This window comes from Neopelma chrysocephalum, unplaced genomic scaffold (assembly GCF_003984885.1).
Source record: "Neopelma chrysocephalum unplaced genomic scaffold, ASM398488v2 Primary Assembly neopelma1_143, whole genome shotgun sequence".
Lineage (NCBI taxonomy): Eukaryota > Metazoa > Chordata > Aves > Passeriformes > Pipridae > Neopelma > Neopelma chrysocephalum.
In genome coordinates this window covers 655,722-674,417 of record NW_020897805.1, presented here as the reverse complement: position 1 = coordinate 674,417, position 18,696 = coordinate 655,722, and the positions used below count along the sequence as shown (strand labels likewise).

Sequence of the window (18,696 nt, the reverse complement as noted above, 5' to 3'; positions counted from 1 at the left end):
ATGTAATTGAGCATTGCAATCTCTCGTTCACTGGTGCTCCCTCACCTTGTCTGCAGATCAAGACCACTATTTCAAAATCCCTCCTTGTAGCCAGCTTCAGCCACAGTCATTCACTTAGAGGGGGAATATTAAGGGACTCTGCCAGCTGGCACGTTTCTCAGCAGGAGCTTTAGAACAGAGTGCCCCCACCCCAGGGGAAGGAAGGGCTGTCCCAGGACATGGCCGGGGGCATTCTCAACTCCCATATAAAATTTAAAATCCCTGCACTGGTTGTCCTTCTGCAAGTGAGAAATGTACTGTGCTAACTCGGGGAGCCGCATGTCCGGGGTAGACAGAGTGGGTAGCTTCCCCCAGAGGACAGGCACTGGGGAGAGAAAACCTTTCTGCAAACCAGCTTCCGCCTTGTGAGGGAATGAGCAGACCAGGTTGCATAGACAGGTTACTGCTTTCCAGGGAACTCGGGACCGGGTATTTGGGACTCGTTCACTATATGTGCGTCCTGCTCTTTTGCCAGGTGGATTTTTTATAGTGCCTATGCCAGCAGTGATCAGAAGCTTGATGCTGCACAGGGCGGCGGGGCTCAGATCCGAGCCAGAGATGGGGTCACCTGCCCAGGGCTATCTAGGGGCTGTGGTGTGCGAGTGCCGCACCAGCGGGGGGTGCCCGCTCCGCAAGCGGCAGCGGGGAGGGAAGAGCAGCGTCGGTTTCTGCGGAGTCGTTATGGCAACCGCGCGGGCAGGAGCCCGGGCCAGTTCCCCTCGGGGGCTGCGGGCGAGGGGCCGGACGCCGCTCACTCCCCAGGGCTGCAGGTGCGGACGGGGCACCGGCGGGGAGCGAGGCGGGGGGAGTAGGCTGGCAAAGCGGGAGGTTGCGGGCTGGGCGGGCGGGCCGCGGGCGGCCCCGGAGGGGGGGTAACCCGGTACCGGCGGGGGAGCGGGGCCAGCGGCTGCCGGTCAGGGGGTGCCGTGAGGACGGTAAGCCCCAGGCACCGGCCTTTCCCGGGGGTCCTGCCGCTCCTGCGGGCGGGCGAGGGGTGGCATAGCCCGCTGGGAGAGCAGAGAGCCGGGAGGGTGGCCAGGAGGGTCTGGCGGGGGCGGGGTCGTCGCTCACCGGCAGCGGCGGGTCCGGCGGGTCCCGGCTCCGCGTGGTGCTGAACGGACAGCGCCGCCGCAATGCGCATGCGCGTCCACCTGCCCGGCGGGGCTGGGGGATGCGCTGGGACCGGGAACCGGGGACAGCCGGTGTGCGCCGGGAACAGCGGCCCTGGGGAACAGGGACAACCGGTGTGCACCGGGAACAGCAGCCATGGGGAACGGGGACAGCCGGTGTGCGCCGGGAACAGCGGCCCTGGGGAACAGGGACAACCGGTGTGCACCGGGAACAGCGGCCGTGGGGAACGGGGACAGTCGGTGTGCACCGGGAACAGGGGCCACGGGAAACGGGGGCTGCTGGTGTACGCTGGGGACCTAGTGCGCGCTGGGGAGACGGTTCAACTGAGGAACTGGGACAGGCGTTGCGCACGGGGGAACCGGGGGAGCCGCGGGGCTGCAGCCACAGGTGCGCGCCGGGGAGCTGGGGCCATGGGGAACTGGTGCGCACTGGGGATCTGGTGTGCGCTGGGGAACTGGGATAACTGAGGAACTGGGACAGGCGGTGCGCCCGGGGGAGCGGGTGCGCCTGGGGAGCCGGGGCACCAGGGCCGATGTGCGCGCCGAGCCGTGCCGCTGGGAGCCACCTGCAGGAGCCGCTGGGACACCAGCGGGACCTGTGAGCGCCGTGCCCCACCCGCCCGGTGCTCCGGCCCAGCAGCCTCGAGGGCTCCCCGCTCCCGCCCCCCCGGCCCCTCCAGGCCCGCCCCAGTACCGCGAGCGCCGCCGCCGGGGCGCGGGCTGGGGGCGGGGCGGCGGCGCGCGCACTTCCGCCCGGCGCCGTGACGTCACGGGCGGCCGCCGGTGTCCCGGGCGGGTGCGGCGCGGCGGGATGGACGGACCGAGGGAGCTTCGCCGGGGCCGCAGGTACCGGGGGTTGAGCAGGGCAGGATTGGGCTGCGCTGCCGCCTTGCCACGGGGCCCTGCGGCGGGGAGTGGGACGGTGTCCGGGCCCCGGCGTGTCTCCCGCAGCCGCGGCGGCGGGGCAGCTCGGGGGCGACTCTGGGGCCGAGCGGGGCCCCGTGGGGCGGCGGGGCAGTAACGGCCGCGGGCGAGGCTCCCCCAGCTGCGGGTGCTGCTGGGGCCGAGTCTAACCGGCCTCCAACCGCAGCTCCGGAGGCCCCGAACTGCCAGGACTCCTCTGCCGGTTCCTCTCGCGGCCCGAGGCCTCATCGCCGCAGAGGTGCCGAGTGCCCGCTCCTCGGGGGGACACCCTGGGGGGATACCGGAGCCTTGTTGCTCCCTGCGGGAAGGACCGGGGACCTGGTCTCTCCCCCTCTCAGGGCGCCCGAGTGGCCCGGCACTGGATGCCGGGGACTAGCTGCCGAGTAGAGCGACACTCAGACGTGAAAGCCGGGCACAGCTACCCCGGGAGCAGTGCGGTGATGCTGCAGCAGCCTCCTGCTGCTTCGCTGAGGGACAGGGACTCCATCAGCGGCTGGTAGAAATCCCCACCCGAGGACTCCTGGAGGGCAGTGCGGGCAGGTGGACTCGGATGCCTGAGCAGTGAACGTCCCAGGCTGGGGAGGAGGTGACGCAGGTGGCAGGCACATGCCCTGCTGATGGCTCGCCAAGGGGCTTTACCCTGTGGGCTGATTGTGGGAAACGTCGCTGAGTCTTTCTTTCTGGCTGTTCCTCCTAGAGGCACCCGGCAGTAGGTGTGAGGTGATCTAGCCCAGCTCCTGCAGTGGCCTGGCTCTCTGGTGTCTGAGGATGAGTTTGACCCCCACCAGGGGATGCCTCCTGGACCTGCCCTGGGAAGACATCTTGCTTCCACATATTCTCTGTCATCTGCCACTGCAGCAGCTCCTGAGCCTGCAGAGGGTCAGCAAGTCATTCCAGTCTCTCATCCGGCTGTACCTGGCCAACATACGCTGCTTTGACTCAAGCCAGGTATTGGATGGCTCTGAGGCTGGGGGAGGACACAGATGTCCTACTGCTTTGGAACTAACAGGGGAGCATCTATGTGGGGAGAAGAATGCCCGGGCAAGGAGGGTAGTTTCTTCTCAGGAGCTTGCGTTAATGGCTCAGGTGTCAGACTGGACAGATGGGCTTGGGGAGGAGAGGTAGTGATTCAGGGCCCAGCAATGCCAGTGTCTTTAGCAAGAGGCCCTGGGAGGAGCAAGCCTGGAAATTCCACCTAGGCCATTATGGGGCATTGGCTGGCAGAAACACAAGCCAGCTCTGGAGCGGCACGGCCTGTTGGTCCTCACAGAGGTTGTGCAATAGGGTGGGTCTGATGGGGGGTAACTCTGTGCCTGATCATCGGGGAAAGCTTGTGCTGGCTCTGGGAGACACTGCCTAGGAGTGGAAAAGACAGGAGTAGCTGCTGTTCTGTGAGGACACAGAGTGGTCTAGCAAAGAGATTTTTGGAGAGCAGACATGTGGAGCTCACCACAAGTGTTTAAATGCAGGAGTGATGGTGTGGGATGGAGAAGCCAGACCATCTTCCTAGCTTATGGCAGTAGCCTTGGCATGATGTGAGGAGAGTCTGATGGTAGGGTTTGCCCCAGGATGAGGACGGGGAGTGGCTTTGGTCACCACTGTCACAGTGGAAGAAAGGAGGGGAGAGAGTATTTGGTGAGGATCAGGCTGATGTGAAATGCTGGGGAGGTGCCTCACTCTTCCTGGGTTCCCCACACAGATCAGACCTGCCATCCCTCGAGCTGCTTTTGTTAACCTGTTGAAGGACAACAAAGTACTGCAGCAGCTGGCACTCCAGAACTGCTCCGACTGGCTGACGGACTGCGAGCTGCTCCCAGTCATCGAGCAGAACCACCACCTCCACCAGATCCAGCTGAAGGGCTGCGTCCAGCTCAGCCGCCATGCGCTGGTGACCATCTCGCTGAGCTGCCCCAACCTGCGCCAGCTGTCCCTGGCTCAGTGCGACTGGGTGGACAGCCTGGCCCTGCGCAGCCTGGCTGACCACTGCAAGGCCCTGGAGGCTGTGGACCTGACAGCCTGCCGCCAGCTGAAGGACGAGGCCATCTGCTACCTGGTGCAGAAGTGCAGAAGGCTCAAGTCTCTGTCGCTGGCTGTCAATGCCAATGTGGGCGACGTGGCAGTCGAGGAGACTGCCAAGTGCTGCCCCGAGCTGGAGCACTTGGACCTCACAGGGTGTCTGCGAGTCAAGAATGACTCCATCAGGTACTGAGCAATGTGGGGAGCCAGGGTGGGGATGGCAGGTGACTGGGGTAGGGAGAGCAAGAGAACCAGAGAGGAGAGTCAGATGTCTTCATGCTGAAAGCAATGAGAGCTCAGTCTGGGAGAGAAGCCACTAGCAGGCCCTTCAGGAGAGACACTGTGTGCTATTGACAACAAATTTCCATGCATATTATGGAGGGTAGGTCTGGGATCCAACCATGTCCCTTGACTTTTTCTCAGACTGCCAGGGTGCTGCTCCCAAAGGATGGTGCATGTATGGTACAGTCATGAGCGCTGGGCTGCTGGGAGTAGAGTAGAGCATGAATGGTGCACTTAGGAATCCTGACTTGCAACTTGCATGTGCTCTCTTTCTTGGCAGGGTCCTGGCTGAGTACTGTCCCAAGCTGCGCTCGCTGAAGGTCAAGCATTGCCACAACGTGGCTGAGTCCAGCTTGAGCATCCTCCGAAGCCGTGGGGTGGAGCTGGATGTGGAGCCTCCACTGCGGAGGGCTCTTATTCTCCTGCAGGACGTGGTTGGCTTCGCCCCTTTCATCAACCTTCAGATCTAGAACTGCTGCTGCCGGGGAGGGGGGGACTGACACAACGCTGGGAACCCGGAAGGATGCCGGAACTGGCTGCTGTGGAGACGTGCAGAGGGAGAGGTCGGTCCCATTGGTGAGGCTGGCCTGAGTGGGGCTCACTCTTTCCTCTGGGGCTGTTTAGCAGCCACTGAGTGTTCATGAATAGGCTTCACTGATGCCTCTGGGGAAAGTAACTCCCTCTACAGTGGCGTGGAGAGAGCGCTTGACTTGCAGGAACACCATGGTGCTGAACAGGCCTTGGCCAGGCCAGCTAATAGATAGGATTTACTATTTGTTGTATTTTAAATCTCTAAGCGGCAGCTGTCCAGAGAGCAGGGGAGTGTGTGATGGGGACTATCCCCTGGGGTGGGTGTACAGGGCATGCCAGCAGAGCTGTGGAACAAACCAGACCAGCTGGAGCAGAAAAGAGAACAGCTACCAGCCTTCCTCTTGGGAGAGGGCAGGCCCCTCTGGGCTCTGGGAGGAGGGCAGTAAGCCTATCTCCAGCCCGTGGCCACTGGCCAGCCTAGCACCAAAGGACTGGCATGGCCCCAGCGCAGGCAGTGTGTCTGTCCAGGCCTAGGGTGCTGGTTTAGGCTGGGGCAAGGTGGGAGATGCTCCTAACTACAGTTTCACTGACAGAAAAGCACCAAACCTAGCTGTGCTGTCACTGAAAGCAGTTGCTCATTGTCATTTGTTTCTTCCAGCTTCTGACTTAACATTTTAGTAGTGCCCAGGCCTGCTACTGTATCTTGCTCCATGTGGCATGGCTGGAAATTTGGCACTCAATAGTGGTAAGAAATGGCAGAAGCACTGGCTCTACTGTCAGCTGAAGTTTGTGGAGAGCTGCAGGTTATGTTGGCAAGGAGAGTCTAGCTCTGGAGTTCAGCCTCAGCCCTTGTTATCTGCTAGGCAGTTAATCAAACAGCAGCCACATCTTGTGGTGAACATGATGCAAGAGAGTAATGAGAGCAAGAGAGGATGACCCTGATTCTTTGGCCCTAGGAGGGCTTGGAGATAGTGTCTGTAAAGCATGTGCATGCTCTGGCAGAACTACACACCAACTCACATCATCTTTATTAATACTGGCACTCAAAGCAACAGTGCACAGAGACTTGTTAAAAAGGTTGCTGCAAAAGCACAAGCCACATCTCAGATCTAAAAATGTCCCATGCAATATATAGCAGAGAATGGCCAGGCCCCAGAGAGCCACTGCAGTGTGCCCCTGGAGGCAGAGGGATAGCTACACAAGGAGAGAAGTCTCCTCCTTGTCAACCAGGTTAGTTGAGGAAGCTGAAAACAGTGTCCTGGCTCCCAGGTTAGTTCAAGTTAGTGGCAGGTGGAGGAGTCCCTCATTCCTAGCACCACAGTCCATCCTGCCATGCCTGGCCGGTGAGGTGGAAGGCTGAAGAGCAGGAGAACCTGGCTGTCAGTGGAACTTGTACTTCCTGGCTGGTTTTAGGCTGATATAGGTTCTTTTCATCTCTTCACTCTCAGGCTTCTTGATGTCTTTGTACCTCTCTCCTTTTGTACTCACCACCTGGTTATCGATATAGCGGATCAACTTCTTGGGAGCCTGGCGAGGAAAGACATTAACAACAAGTGGATGGACAGCCACACTGCTTGAGAGAGGCAGGGGGCAAGCAGAAGCAGAACTGCACTCTGGGAGGTGGGTGGGTGGGTGGGCTGCTTTACCATCACCTGTGCTGGGAATCTTGGCCAAAATTGGAAAGGATGTTGTCTGATGGGGGGGAGCAAGAGCCACAGTAGTCAGGAATGGTAGGAACTGACAGACCCTGCAGCACCTTAGCTAAGCTAATCTTCTCTCTTTGAGTAAGAGGTTCTGTGAATGATCCTGCCTTTGGCTGCCCTCTTGCTTTTTGGACTTGCACCCTGATTTTTTTAAACCTTGTAACAAAGGACATTCAAACTGCTGGTGAGCTGGGACTGCTCTGCTTACCTCTTTGGGTGGAGCTGGCCGATGTGTTTTCTGATCATCTGCACTATCCACCATCATGTATCTGAAACACAAGAAGCATTTAGTAAACACTGTTATGTTGCCTGGGGCTACTCACAGCCTATATTCCTTCTCCTCTGGATGGAGCCTTTGTGGCTGTGCAATGTGTCCTATGTGTGTAGATTGCAGCAAAGAGCACTTGATGTTCCCATCTGGATGAAACGGGCAAGAAGTGTCATCCTTCTGGTGAGAATCCAGCAGGATTCTCCTGGAGTAGCATCCTTGGCTGTATGTGAAAGGTATTGAAAACTCAGGTGGCTGAGAGTGCTGATAGCCACTGCAGAACTGAGAGAGGTGCTGAGGTCAGGTGTGCTCTCCCATTAGGGCAGCTTTGCTCCTTCTCAGTCCAAGTGATGGCAGCCAAAGGAGACAGGTGAGATTAGAGGACCAATCTGTCTGCTTCTGCTCTGAACGATGGTGTTTCTTTCACACTCCATCTCCTACTTGACTATGAAACAGGCCTGTGCTGGAAGCAACTTCATAAAAGCATCACCTCATTTCCTACGTGACTGAAACATCAGGGTCCAAGCATTTGCTTGCTGTACTGCTGAGTTGCTACTCTCTGAGATTTTGATGCTGGTTTAGCACAGCTGACCGTGACTGCTCCCTCAGTAGTTAGTATAGTTGCTCATGTGTATCTTCAGCCATGGCGATCTGCTCTCTGTACCTGTGCTTGAGTGATGTTTAAAGTACAGGATGTTGCCAAAATGTTATTAAACTGAAGTTCTCAGAAACATAACAAGCAGCTGGTGCTTTTTTGTTCCCTCACCTGTCACTCTGACCTGAGCCTGGACAGGAGGTGGGCAAAGACAGAGATTGCTACTTCTGCCTGGATGCTGTTCTGCCTTGCTTTATCTTTCCTAGCCCACCAATTGGTTACTCTGTCACTGGGGAGAATGTAAAGTGGTGGAAAAGATGTGGCTGGATAGATGTGTGGAAGCTGCCTGCTCATGAAAGCTGAGATCTTAAAGCAGATCGATGAAACCACAGTGCAGGTTCTCTTACTGAGAATTAAATGCTTTTAGAAATAAATATAGGTAAACCAATCTATAGATACTTTCATTCCCAAGAAGCCTACGGGGAGACTTCAGAGAGGTTTCTTTAAATGCACTGAATTTTCACCTTCAGCAATTGAGATTTAATCTTCTCAGTGTTGTTGTACAGACAGCCTCTTAAAGATATCTTTAGCCTTGTTTGGACTGTCTCCAAGGACAGAGGTATGAATGAGTTCTACAAATGCTGTAGTTCTACAAATCACCATGTGTTTGTTACCTGAGCTGCAGCATGATGTTTGTGCCTTGAAACTTTAACCAGGACCTCAGCCAACAGTACTGTGATTTACACTATATCTGCAGAGGCTGAAACCTCACACACAGCCAGTGCTGTGACCCAGCTGGTACAGGTAACCTGTTTCTGTGCTAGAGCTCTAAAAATACCAAACCTGTTTTTTTGTTTGTTTTGGTTTTTTGTTTGTTTGGTTTGGTTTTTTTGTAGTTGTTGGTTGTTGTTTTTTTTTCCCCTCCAGATGATGATTGTATTTGTGTTTAGATGTGTTCAGCTATACCCAAATCAGTTTCACAGCCTCCTTACTGAGCATCTTGCAGCCCAAGTTCTTTACAGACCACATTGTTCCCCAAACTGCCACCTCCTCCTTTACGGGGAGCAAAATGAGGGGTTCTTTGCTGTTGGGTACTTACTTCTGTAGGATAACCTGTTTTAGTTCCTCGTGGTTGGGTGTTCTGCGGGGCCGTGCCAGTTCCTGGGAGGAGACAAGGTGGGTGTATGAACAGCACAACATGTGGAGCATACAGTTACCCCCTGCTAGCCTGGTGAGCCCAGCTGCTGGTGGAGCACTCCAGCCTCTGCGGGAAAGTGGTGCCAGCCACACCTCCACTGGGCTGCTTGGTTGTGGGCACAGCCTAATACTAACAGAGCCAGGGGAGGGAGAGAGGCTGTTATTCTGGGTGATCCTCCTGGCTCATTGTGCAGTCAAAGCTCCTGCTTGTGGGAGACAGCTGCGATGCCTGTGTCCCCTGAGCTCTGCTCTGCTCCTTGGCCCACTGCCACCCAGGTCAGAGTACAGTACCTTCACACTCACACCTGATGGGCCAATTTCCACCTTCTCCTCCACAATTAACTGCACTGCCTCCTCCAAGTTCCCCAAGGCCATGGCAAGAGCCTTCTCTGCCTGGCTCACGGTACAGGCTGGGAACATCTCCAGTAGCAGCTCCAACCCATCCTTCAAGTCATCGTCTTCCTAGTTGGAGTAAGAGACAACGGTAAGTTGAGGATGCAGTGAGGAGAGGGCTAGGGCCTCTGGTTTTTCGTTGTCAGGAAATTCAGCTTGCCTTTCGCTGAAGGCTCTCTCTCCTTACAAATGTCGCTAAATCCCATTCCTGAAGCTAACAGGGAAATGTATCCTTGAAAAGACAAACCTCTACTCTTCCTTAATCTGCTCCCTCTGTGTTTCAACTTACTTTCAAGTAGGGCTGATGTGAACTGACTCATCTGTGTGGCCATGCTATGTGTCTCCTTAGGAGCGAGCTTTCTGGACACTGTGGTGCAAATGTCTGAAGTCCTGCACACCTTGTGAAGTTATGTGTGCTTTGATCAGAAAAGGAAGGGGCTGCTAAACACTGACCTGAGGCTACAGCAGAAGGAATCGCCATAGCAGCATTTTCTAGAAGGTTGTGGATACAGAATGCTGCAGAGCAGAAATAGATCAGTACTGGAGAAAGAGCAAACAGAGCATAGGGGAGGAAGGTGGGAGATATACGGCAGGTGCTGTAGTGCTGTGGGATCTCTGAGGGCACTGGGACAGGCTCTCAGTGCCACTGCTCTGGCTCATCCTTTCCAGCTGCTGGAAAGGATGAGCCAGAGCATTGGCGCATAGTCTTCTGTCAGCACATAATTTTCTGACACAGTCTTGTTCAGGCCATACAATCAGATCACAGACACAGTGATGCTGTGTCACCGCCTATGCTGTGGTTCCTTCCAGAGCTGGAAAATGCCCTCAGGTGGTGCTGGTAGCCTAGTGCTCTGTGACTGTCCCCAGTGTTCCTGCTCCTCTGCAGGGTACTCATACCTGGGCCCTGGCTCCGTCTGTTACAGTGCACAGCCTTTCCCCGTTGCAGGCTCCAGCTCCAGGCTCCTGGCCCGTGGTGAGGTCTTCAGAGGGTGCTTCACTCCTGCTTTCCACAGCCTTTTGGCCAGGTTTTTCTTAAAGACACATTGATATCTCCTGAGGAACAGTCCCACTAAGGTTAGAGCTTTGTGCTTTCTGTTGGCATTAGATTGCTAGTGGATCATGTGCCAAAGCAAATCTCTTACGTGACAAGACTTGGAAGCACTACTGTTCCTTCTGCCCTCAGTGAGGACAGCTGCAGCTCTGCTCAGACTGACCTGCAGGAAGGCAGTGCTAGCACATGCTGGAGTGCCCGACTTCTGCATTTCCAGGCTGTAGAGGGCATGGGCTGCTTGCAAATTCAATCTACCTTTCCATTCTTGGTTCTTTAGTGCTTTGGTTGTGGATACTTAAGATATTTTTCTTACATTTCTAAGACTTCCCTGGTGTTTGCTCTATCTTTGAAATAAGGTGTGGTTTTGATTTTAAATTTGGGAATACACTGTGGTAGTCCCCAGACTGCATGCAAGCCAGCAGATCAGGTTACTCTGATGCATCTCTTTTTTACAGGCTGTTTTTTTGTCATTGCAAGAAAAATCATTTCACCTTTTCTCTGTCCTATCTAAGACTGGAATGGTGCTTTCCTTCCATGCTCTGGCTACATCAGGATCCTCAAAGGGTAGGATGCAGGATACCAGAGCAGAACAGTAGATTTTGTCAAGTTCAAGAAAGCAGCAAGTAAGATAAAAGACAGGACTGTCTGTTCTACACTGTGTAGCCTTCTGGCAAGACAGCAAAGATGTTACTAGACAAGCAAAACCCAGACTTGTATGTCCTGGAAGGCTTAATATCCAGGCACTTCAACCTGTCTGTTCTTTAGTGGGAGGCACCTGTGGGGCTGATTGATAGAGCAGTCCAGCTGATCTGTGAATGCTGAGGTTAGAAAGGGTCATTGGCATAGTGTAGTCTTGTGCAGGACAGAGCACATCACTCATATTGCATCTGTGTCAGGGTCCATGGATGAATGGGAAGTGAGCTTTGAGGATGCTAAGTCTAGATGTGATACATGTATTCAGCTGGATACTCTTTCTGATGATGCACCTGATAAAGGCTTCTCAGTGGTAGTGCCACTTAGGCAGATGGGTATCAGAGGCAGGCAAAAATCCTCACTTTCAGAATCAACCTACAGCATAATTTCAACAAGCAGCCCTGTGTCTGCTATTTCTTCTTTGTTACTCTCGATTTGATCTCAACAGAGGTATTTGGAGAACTGATCATGTGTTTTTTCACTCCAGTATGTCTTGGACAGTATTCCGTATGACTCCAAGCTCCCATGTGTTGACATCAAAAACCTGACTAAACATTCAAAAAAACCCCTGTCAATCAATTCAGGCTACCTTATGAGATCTTAACTGTGGCAAACAAGATTGTATTTTATCCTGTGACTTTGCTCAACTCCAAATATGAAGACTGAAAACGTGTACAGAATATACCTTCTTGTGCTGAAATAGTTTGTGTAACTCACCTTTGTTGCGAGCTTCACCAAGCCTTTCTGAGAGGGAGAACATCATTTCGCAAACATCCCCACTGCAAGAGACAGAAGCTGTATTATTAGTGTGAGAAATAAAAGCACTAGCCAATCCTACTTGGCGACCTTTTTATAGAAAGACAAGGCTTGAAGGGAAGCCCAATAAAATCAACTGGTATTTCAGATGGCCAAGGACCTACCTGCAAACCATACTGGGATTAGCATCTGTGTATTCAGGCAAAGACTGACTTAATTGCACAGGTTTGGTACTAATACATCTTCAACTGGGTATAACAAAAGAATTTATGGTACTGAGGGGCCTGGGTCCAGGCCCTCAGTGCGTGACATGCACATAAAAAGCAGCAACAGTTACATACCTGTGGATTTCTGCAAATCCAGGGATATATGCCTCCATCATTTCCACAAAGGTGTCCATGTCAAAATTCTCCTCAGAGGACTCTGGTGAGCCCAGCTCCTCCAGGACACCCGTGATATAAGAGAAGAAAACATCATCCATCCCACTGGAGACAGAGAGAAGACAGGACATGGCAGCAGTGTCAACAGGCCCAGTTTTTCTTCTCTCAACATCCCCATTCCCCCTAACCTCGTGCCTGTTTAATATGGCAGCAGAAGGACCTATGTGGAGTGTATCTTATGGGCACACACCACTAGTAAAGCCAGGTAGCAGGTGGCCAGTGGTTGAGTGGGAAGCATTAACAGATAAAATACTGCATGCAGTTCTGCCTCCTGGGCAGCACTGAATGAAAGACTCTGTGCCCAGAGGCTCCTGTAGGTGCTTCAGCTGAGCTAACCAAAATATCCCAAGTGCTCAAACCCTTGACTGACTGACTATGCTGACTGGCGTTTCAGGTGAGGTCACCATATGCTGTCAAGCTACACTTTCTGTGGGATGCAGTGTTCTCTGCTTGCTGCTCTCCACACTTGTGTCACTACTGGCACCAGCTGCAAAACCAGCTGCTGTGTTCCAGCCTCAAGGCAGCTGTATCTCTGCATGTAGGCAGAGTTCAAAATAGGAGAGCCCTGACGTAGCATTATCCTGCTCAGAATGCCCTTTGGGAGCACTGTGGAATGAAGGAAATCCCATATTCTAATGGGTATTACTGGACAGGAAATTAATCATCTTGGTCATCAAAGAAATGACATTGCTAGATTGCAATGCTAAACTATAGCTGTTCAAGCATTCCTCTCAGAGCCTGTGCAAATTACCTGCATCCTGGATCTGGCTTAAAGAAAAGCAACAAAAAGTACGGGAAAGCTACAGAGTTCAATATAATGCGCAGAGGGACAACTAATACAGGGTTCAAGCTAGAACAATGATATTGGATCTGCCTATCTCAACATACCTGAGATCTGCTGCAGGGATGTGGGACTGGATGAAGCGTGTCAGTGTGTCTCGAATGATTCTTTCAAGCTCCATGTCTCTCTAAGCCTTTTTCTCTAAAAAAGAGGAGGAAAAAGAAAACTCCATGTAATTTTAAAGGCAAGAAGTAGATCAAAATATCAAGATCAAAATGCAGGTATAGGCAAATGTGCTCTTCTGATGAGAACAATTCACAAACGCCTCCAATGTCTTGTCGTCTCTGGGTAACAGCAGGCAAAAACATCCATAAAAAGCAGCAGTATGGGGATCCACTGGAAATACCAGCCCAAAGCAGCCCAACATCTTGGGCCTCTTCTGATTGTGTTGATGCTGGAGGTATGCAGCTGTACTGTACGTTTAAAATGTTACCTCCAGGAAGCAAAGCTGGAAATGCAGATGTATCCAGCTGCAGGGACTCAGGGACACCTTCTGAGCGGGAACACTGTGTTGTCTGGTGAGGAAGCAATGGGTAGTGGATTTGCACTCCCAGTACAGAAAGGGGTGGACCTTCCAGCTAAAAGCATTTGCAGCAATGCTTGGACTTGACTCAGGAATGAGTGGGAGGAAGAGTAATGTCTCCTAAAGAAAGGACAACCTAGAGCATATTTTACAGGGAAATACCAAGCAGGGCACAGATGACTAGTCTGCCAGCCAAAATATCAAAGGTCTCCAGGTCAGGCACAGACTGCCAGTGGAATCCTGCCCAAACAGGAGCCCGTTGTTGTGCTTGGTAAATGAGCCATTCTACAGTTGATGCAGCTACAACAAGGGGCGCTTGATAACCCAAAACTCAGGGGAGCTCTAAGAATCACAGAGCTCCTACAGAAGCCATGGCAGAAAGGGGCTGCCCACAGCCTTCCTTCAGCTATCAGTACTGAGCCTGGACTGAATTGGGTGGAGAAAAGCTGTTCCTTAACCATTCCTTCCCACTGGGGTCTACAAAGCTGTTGGGTGGACAAACTCCTGGTATAAGCACTGAGTTCTTCTGAGGAAGAACTGGCCCTGCATACAGAGAAACTGATGTGGTCGTTGGCCAGAGAGCTTCCAAAGGTCAACATGCTCCCAGCAGTGCAGCTCCCTCATTTCAACCATGCTAGGACATGACCAGGTCTGTTCGACACAGAACTCATGGAGCAGTCATGTGGCTGCTGACAGACAATTCCCACGTTTCCATGGGAATCAAAAAAGGTTTGGCATTTCCTGAGATGAGACTTTCAGAGCTAGCAGGATATAAACAAAACTACCCCACGGCACTCAGACAAGTTTAGAATTACGTAATTTGGGACACTGAAACACTTTATGCATTATACCTTCAAATGCCACACTTTTTCTAGTGGTGACCTGCAGTAGTTAAGGGGGAGATTCACTAGAAGAGCTTATCCTTTGTGCCCAGTTTGTGTGGGAATGATTTACAATACACAGATTGATCTAAAAACCAAAGGCAGGAGAAATCAGTCTCCTGAGAGCTCAATTCTCTTGAAAAGATGTTACCATAGTTTTAAACTTCCAGATGTAATTGCAATGTGGATTTTAAGTTCACTACAGTAGTTGTCAGCTGATTCAAATGTATCTATGAAAGTTCTTCTGCAATTCTGCTTGTTATAATGTGGGCTCTGTGTAACATGTTGCACAGAATCTATTTCTAAAAGTGTACAATAAAGAAATGATACTTCTATTGCTCTGTTCACAGCTACAGCCTCACAGTTTTGCACTGTCAGAATAAGAAACCTTCAGGTCTTGGAAATCCCTGTTATTCTTCTGGCAGTCTTTAAACACTGGGGTTTACTATTGAAGAATGAGCAGTGGAGCACTGTATGTCATCTCATTAAGACAAGCTTGGTTTGAAATATCAGGACTGCTTACTTGATCCACGTAACACTGCGTGGCACATGTATTTCCTCACCTCAGGCAGAGAAAAGTTGTATCAGTTCTCAAAATGTGAATGCGAAAATTATTAATTTTCTGTGCTAGATATTTGACCAGTAACTGAACAGTTTCCCAAGCTACTATCAAGTCTCGAGAACCTAGCAATCCCCATCACCTTTGCATTCTCCTTCCTAACATGTTACTGTCAAATGTAGGGGTTTTTTTTGGTAAAACAGATGTAGGAATAATATCTCTCTAAAAGTACCATTATCCTTCTGCTGTATAAAATAACTACTTATGCTATATTCAAGAAAAGTTTGCTTACAATTCATACAAATCTTCCTTCCTCAAAAAGGGTGAAAATCTGAAATGTTTGCATACAGCTAGAACATTTTGGACAGCTCTTTCAACTCAAGCTTCAGTAATGATTCTCAAATAGTCAATGTGATGGGATGGGAATGACTGATTGTGCCTTGGACTTTATATTAACAAGACAGACTTGAGAAGAGCAATTTAGGAAAATGTTTTTGAGCTAAAGGGAACTGCCATTTGGATGTATATCAACTTTTATGAGATCATTAATTTGCCTACCAGTGACTAGAGGTTTCTGCAAGTGGAAGGAGATGGGTGTTATATGCCTTGGATATTTCTCAGAACAGGTAAATCTGATCTGGCTGAGGGATTGATTAAAACACCTTGCGAAGGTTCATGTAGCCCAAGTAATGGGACAGGGATGGTTCACTGTGCTCTCTGAAAACTTGTTCTGAGAAAGCACAAAGCATGCCTTATGCTGCTCAGTGTGTCTGTGCTTGGGGAAGTGTGTTTCTCTGGCATATAAGGCCCTCTCAGTGCAACCTGTGACATACAGCCTCAGAGGAAATTTCTCAAAAGCCAGATCAGCAGGACAGAGAACCAGCCATGGCTATACTCCACTGAACTATTTACCTCCTCAGACTTTGCTGGCCTAAAAGAAAATTTTCCAGGCTAAGTAACACCTTACAGACATAATTTCACTGCTTCCATTTTTTGTTTGTCTTGCTAATGAAGTCTCTGAAATGACTTTCACAGTGTGGTTACTATGGGAAAGCAGGCTGAGGTCACTGTGCTTGTTAACACAATTAACTGCTTAATGCTCTGAAATGAAAATAAGGCTTTTGTTGGAACTTAGTCCCAGTAAATTACAGTAACAGTAATGCTAGTGGCCAGAGTCTTCCCCTCCCTTCAGATCTACACTGGACAGCTGCACTGGGGTGCTCTGCTGACATGGAGCCCTTACCTGAGAAGACGTGCCACCTGTGTGAGGACCTTCGCTCACAGCCAGTGTTTGTGAAGTCACTTCAGTGCCTGCAGGAGAGTCGATGGTCCATCCTATGAGTGCCTGGCCCAAGCCATGAATGAAGAAGCCCTTTATGGGAAAGGAAAGCTGAATTAGCTGGAGTGGGAGAACAAGAGAATCACACTGTATTCTGGTATCTTTATGTCACTTGTGACCGTTTCCTCTAATGCATATGGTACAGCTTTACTTTTTTTTTGAATAAAATATACCCTGTGGAAGGCTAACTGGGTTGTGAGAATAGTGTGCTTGTTAGCCTTCAAATTCACTGACATGTCGAGATGTTCAACATCTAGAGTTTCTGTATCAAGGCCAGCAGCGGTCCCTGCACATCACTCAAATAATCCAAAGGCACTGGTGGCCTCATCACCGTGGCAAACGAAGCAGGAGCTGTTTCTCGAGGATTTAAGGAGACAGCCCCGAGAGCGTTGCTGGGTGTCCGTGCTGTGGCGGGTCCCCACGGCCGGAGCCCCAAGAGCGCCACTCAGAGTGCGACGAGCGGCTGCTGCCCCTGGAGCGGCCACACCGGCTGAGCAGCCCCGGGGCCGGGCGAGGATTGCCTCGGCAGGGCTGGACAGCGAGGCCGCGGCGTACCCGCCACTCGCGGTGCGAGGACCGAGCCCCCCTCACCCCGCGGGTCCATCCCCGCACCGCGGAGGCTGCGCGTCACCCTGCCCGGCCGCCCGGGCCGCCTGCCGCCCCCCGCGCTGCCGCCCCCGCAGTTAAGCCCCACTCCCTCCCGGGCTCCCTGGCCGTGTCCGTGTCCCGGTCCCCGTGTCCCGGGCGGTGACGGGCGCGCGCCGCCGCCGGGGGGAGTCACCTGATGGCCCGCGCGCTCCCTGCCCTCCCCTGCGCGCGGGGCTCGCGCGGCGCGCTTGAACGCGTCACGTGGCCGCGCCCGCCGCCAGCCACGGCGGCGCGCGGAGCAGGGCAGGGCGACTGCGCGCTGCCGCGATGCCCGCGCGCCATCTTGACTGTGGGCAGGAGCCGGGCAGGCGGGGACAGGGCGGCCCGGGGCAGCCTTTGAGGGGGCCGGCGCCGGGGTGGCCCTTGGCGGAGCCGCCCCGGGAGAGGCTCGCTGGGACTGGCCTCCCTGCCAAGTGCAAGGGGCACGTTCCCTGATGAAAGTAGCACACTTCCAAATGTTTGGGCCGAGCTGCACTGTCTCTCGGGGCGCTTCTCCCGAGCCGAAGCCCTGTCAGGGAATCGCCCCGAGCTGCCGCCCGCGGAGCTTGGAAGCTACGAGCAGGCTGTTTCCATTTCCACTAAAAAGCCGCCCCGCTACACCCAGGCTTGACAAGCTGCTGTATGATCCTTCATTCTGGCGATTTGGAGGATTGCTGCGTGTTAGGGCAGACTCAGGCTCTTCAAGAATCCCAGGATCAGTTAGGTTGGAAAAGACCTCTGGGATCATGGAGTCCAACCTGTGACCGAGCACCATCTGGACAAGGGGCAGCAGTAGGACGGGGTCGCAGCTACTGCCAGTTTACTTAGTTCTGACACACAGTTATTGCTTCTCGGGGCAGCTTTGTAGAAGGAACTCAGTTATCCCAGCTGCTTCTTCAGAAAAATCCCAAAGCAGGAAGGCATAGTTGTTCCCTGGCTCATGCTCCCCAGTCATGTGTTGCTAAATGCCAAGTAAATGAGCCTGATTCTGCCTTTGGCGGCACCAAAAAAATCCAGAGTCGTGCCAGCTGGGTAGGGAGCATCACTGCACACTCACTCCAGTGTCATTTAGAGCAGAGTTTGTTTCCATTATTTATTTCTCTAAATATACATACGTTCCTCCATTGACACTGTATGTATACACTGACACTGAATATACTTCATTGTAGAAGTACTCACTGGCTTTCATTTCTTCTGCTTTTGACTCTTGTTAGCTGCACTTATCCACACAGTAACTGAAAGTAATCAACTATGCTGCATTATCTATCCTTCGATCAGTGTTTTTACCTTAGTTTGGTAAACAGTTTGAAAATCCCCTAGCAAGCCTGCTATTTCTAGAATGGGTTTCAACTTGTATGAGCCACTGTATAAAGAACGTGCTGAAAATGCAGCTGCATTCTGGGATGGGCTCATCACAGTCAAGTGGAAGGGGAAGTTTTGAAGAAAACGAAGTAGCACATGTAAGGCCCCTAGAAATTACCAGTCTTTAAAGCTATGACAAACAATTGCAGTTGCCTTGTTTGATCTACATTCCCTCATCAATTCTTGACTGAATTAGAACAGAACTTCCTGAACTAATTTATGTTATGAGGTTCTACCAGCTTTTTCCACTGGTGGTTCATTGCATCCTATTTGTCAGCAGAATTTAAGGATTCATTTAGCCTCAGTCTGCTTTGTAGTTTCCTTGACTTGCTTGGAAACCTTGAAGTCCATAAGAAGTTTTGAGAGTTCTCAGATGCTGTCAGTTCAGACAATTTGTAAATTCTTACAAATCCTATGATGTTTATATCACAAATTTCAGAACAACAACAGACAGGACCTCTGGTTTGTTTTTTTTTCTACTACAAATATTTTGAACTTTACCACCTGGCTGATGATCAGGGTAGTCTGTGCTGGGGGGGAATTAAG

At 52.1% G+C, this 18,696-nt stretch overlaps 3 protein-coding genes across 16 annotated transcripts in view; 1 reads left to right on the top strand and 2 right to left on the bottom strand.

The window, feature by feature from the left end:
• PSD (pleckstrin and Sec7 domain containing) overlaps positions 1-1,322 on the bottom strand; it is a 47,353-nt gene extending 46,031 nt beyond the window's left edge. For 5 of the 6 annotated variants that reach the window (XM_027700190.1, XM_027700195.1, XM_027700194.1 and 2 more), the window contains exon 1: positions 1,111-1,322. The gene's annotated coding sequence lies outside the window, so the exon portion shown is untranslated. Of the gene's footprint in view, positions 1-923; positions 1,014-1,110 lie in introns of those variants that run through there. The other variant, XM_027700191.1, reaches the window with a different exon arrangement.
• On the top strand, positions 954-5,166 carry FBXL15 (F-box and leucine rich repeat protein 15). 5 transcript variants are annotated; one of them, XM_027700219.1, is made up of 5 exons: positions 1,917-2,015; positions 2,432-2,679; positions 2,791-3,041; positions 3,793-4,295; positions 4,672-5,166. In XM_027700219.1, the coding sequence occupies exons 3-5, from the start codon at positions 2,862-2,864 to the stop codon at positions 4,859-4,861; spliced, it is 873 nt and encodes a 290-aa protein (XP_027556020.1). In that variant the 5' UTR covers positions 1,917-2,015; positions 2,432-2,679; positions 2,791-2,861; the 3' UTR covers positions 4,862-5,166. The 5 variants fall into 5 exon arrangements, with proteins under 5 accessions (XP_027556023.1, XP_027556022.1, XP_027556018.1 ...); XM_027700222.1 differs by lacking the exons at positions 1,917-2,015; positions 2,432-2,679 and adding an exon at positions 954-974; XM_027700221.1 differs by lacking the exons at positions 1,917-2,015; positions 2,432-2,679 and adding an exon at positions 1,492-1,557.
• A 759-nt stretch (positions 5,167-5,925) lies between these two features.
• CUEDC2 (CUE domain containing 2) lies at positions 5,926-17,010 on the bottom strand. 5 transcript variants are annotated; one of them, XM_027700227.1, is made up of 9 exons: positions 16,066-16,674; positions 12,907-13,000; positions 11,920-12,063; positions 11,540-11,601; positions 9,976-10,109; positions 8,977-9,147; positions 8,588-8,649; positions 6,834-6,894; positions 5,926-6,449 (listed from the first exon to the last, which is right to left on the bottom strand). In XM_027700227.1, exons 2-9 carry the CDS (start codon positions 12,978-12,980, stop codon positions 6,303-6,305), a joined length of 855 nt encoding a protein of 284 aa, XP_027556028.1. In that variant the 5' UTR covers positions 12,981-13,000; positions 16,066-16,674; the 3' UTR covers positions 5,926-6,302. The 5 variants fall into 5 exon arrangements, with proteins under 5 accessions (XP_027556028.1, XP_027556025.1, XP_027556026.1 ...); XM_027700224.1 differs by adding an exon at positions 16,943-17,010 and having other exon boundaries at positions 5,928-6,894; positions 16,066-16,194; XM_027700225.1 differs by having other exon boundaries at positions 5,928-6,894; positions 16,066-16,194; positions 16,335-16,679.
• Between the last annotated feature and the right edge of the window lie 1,686 nt (positions 17,011-18,696).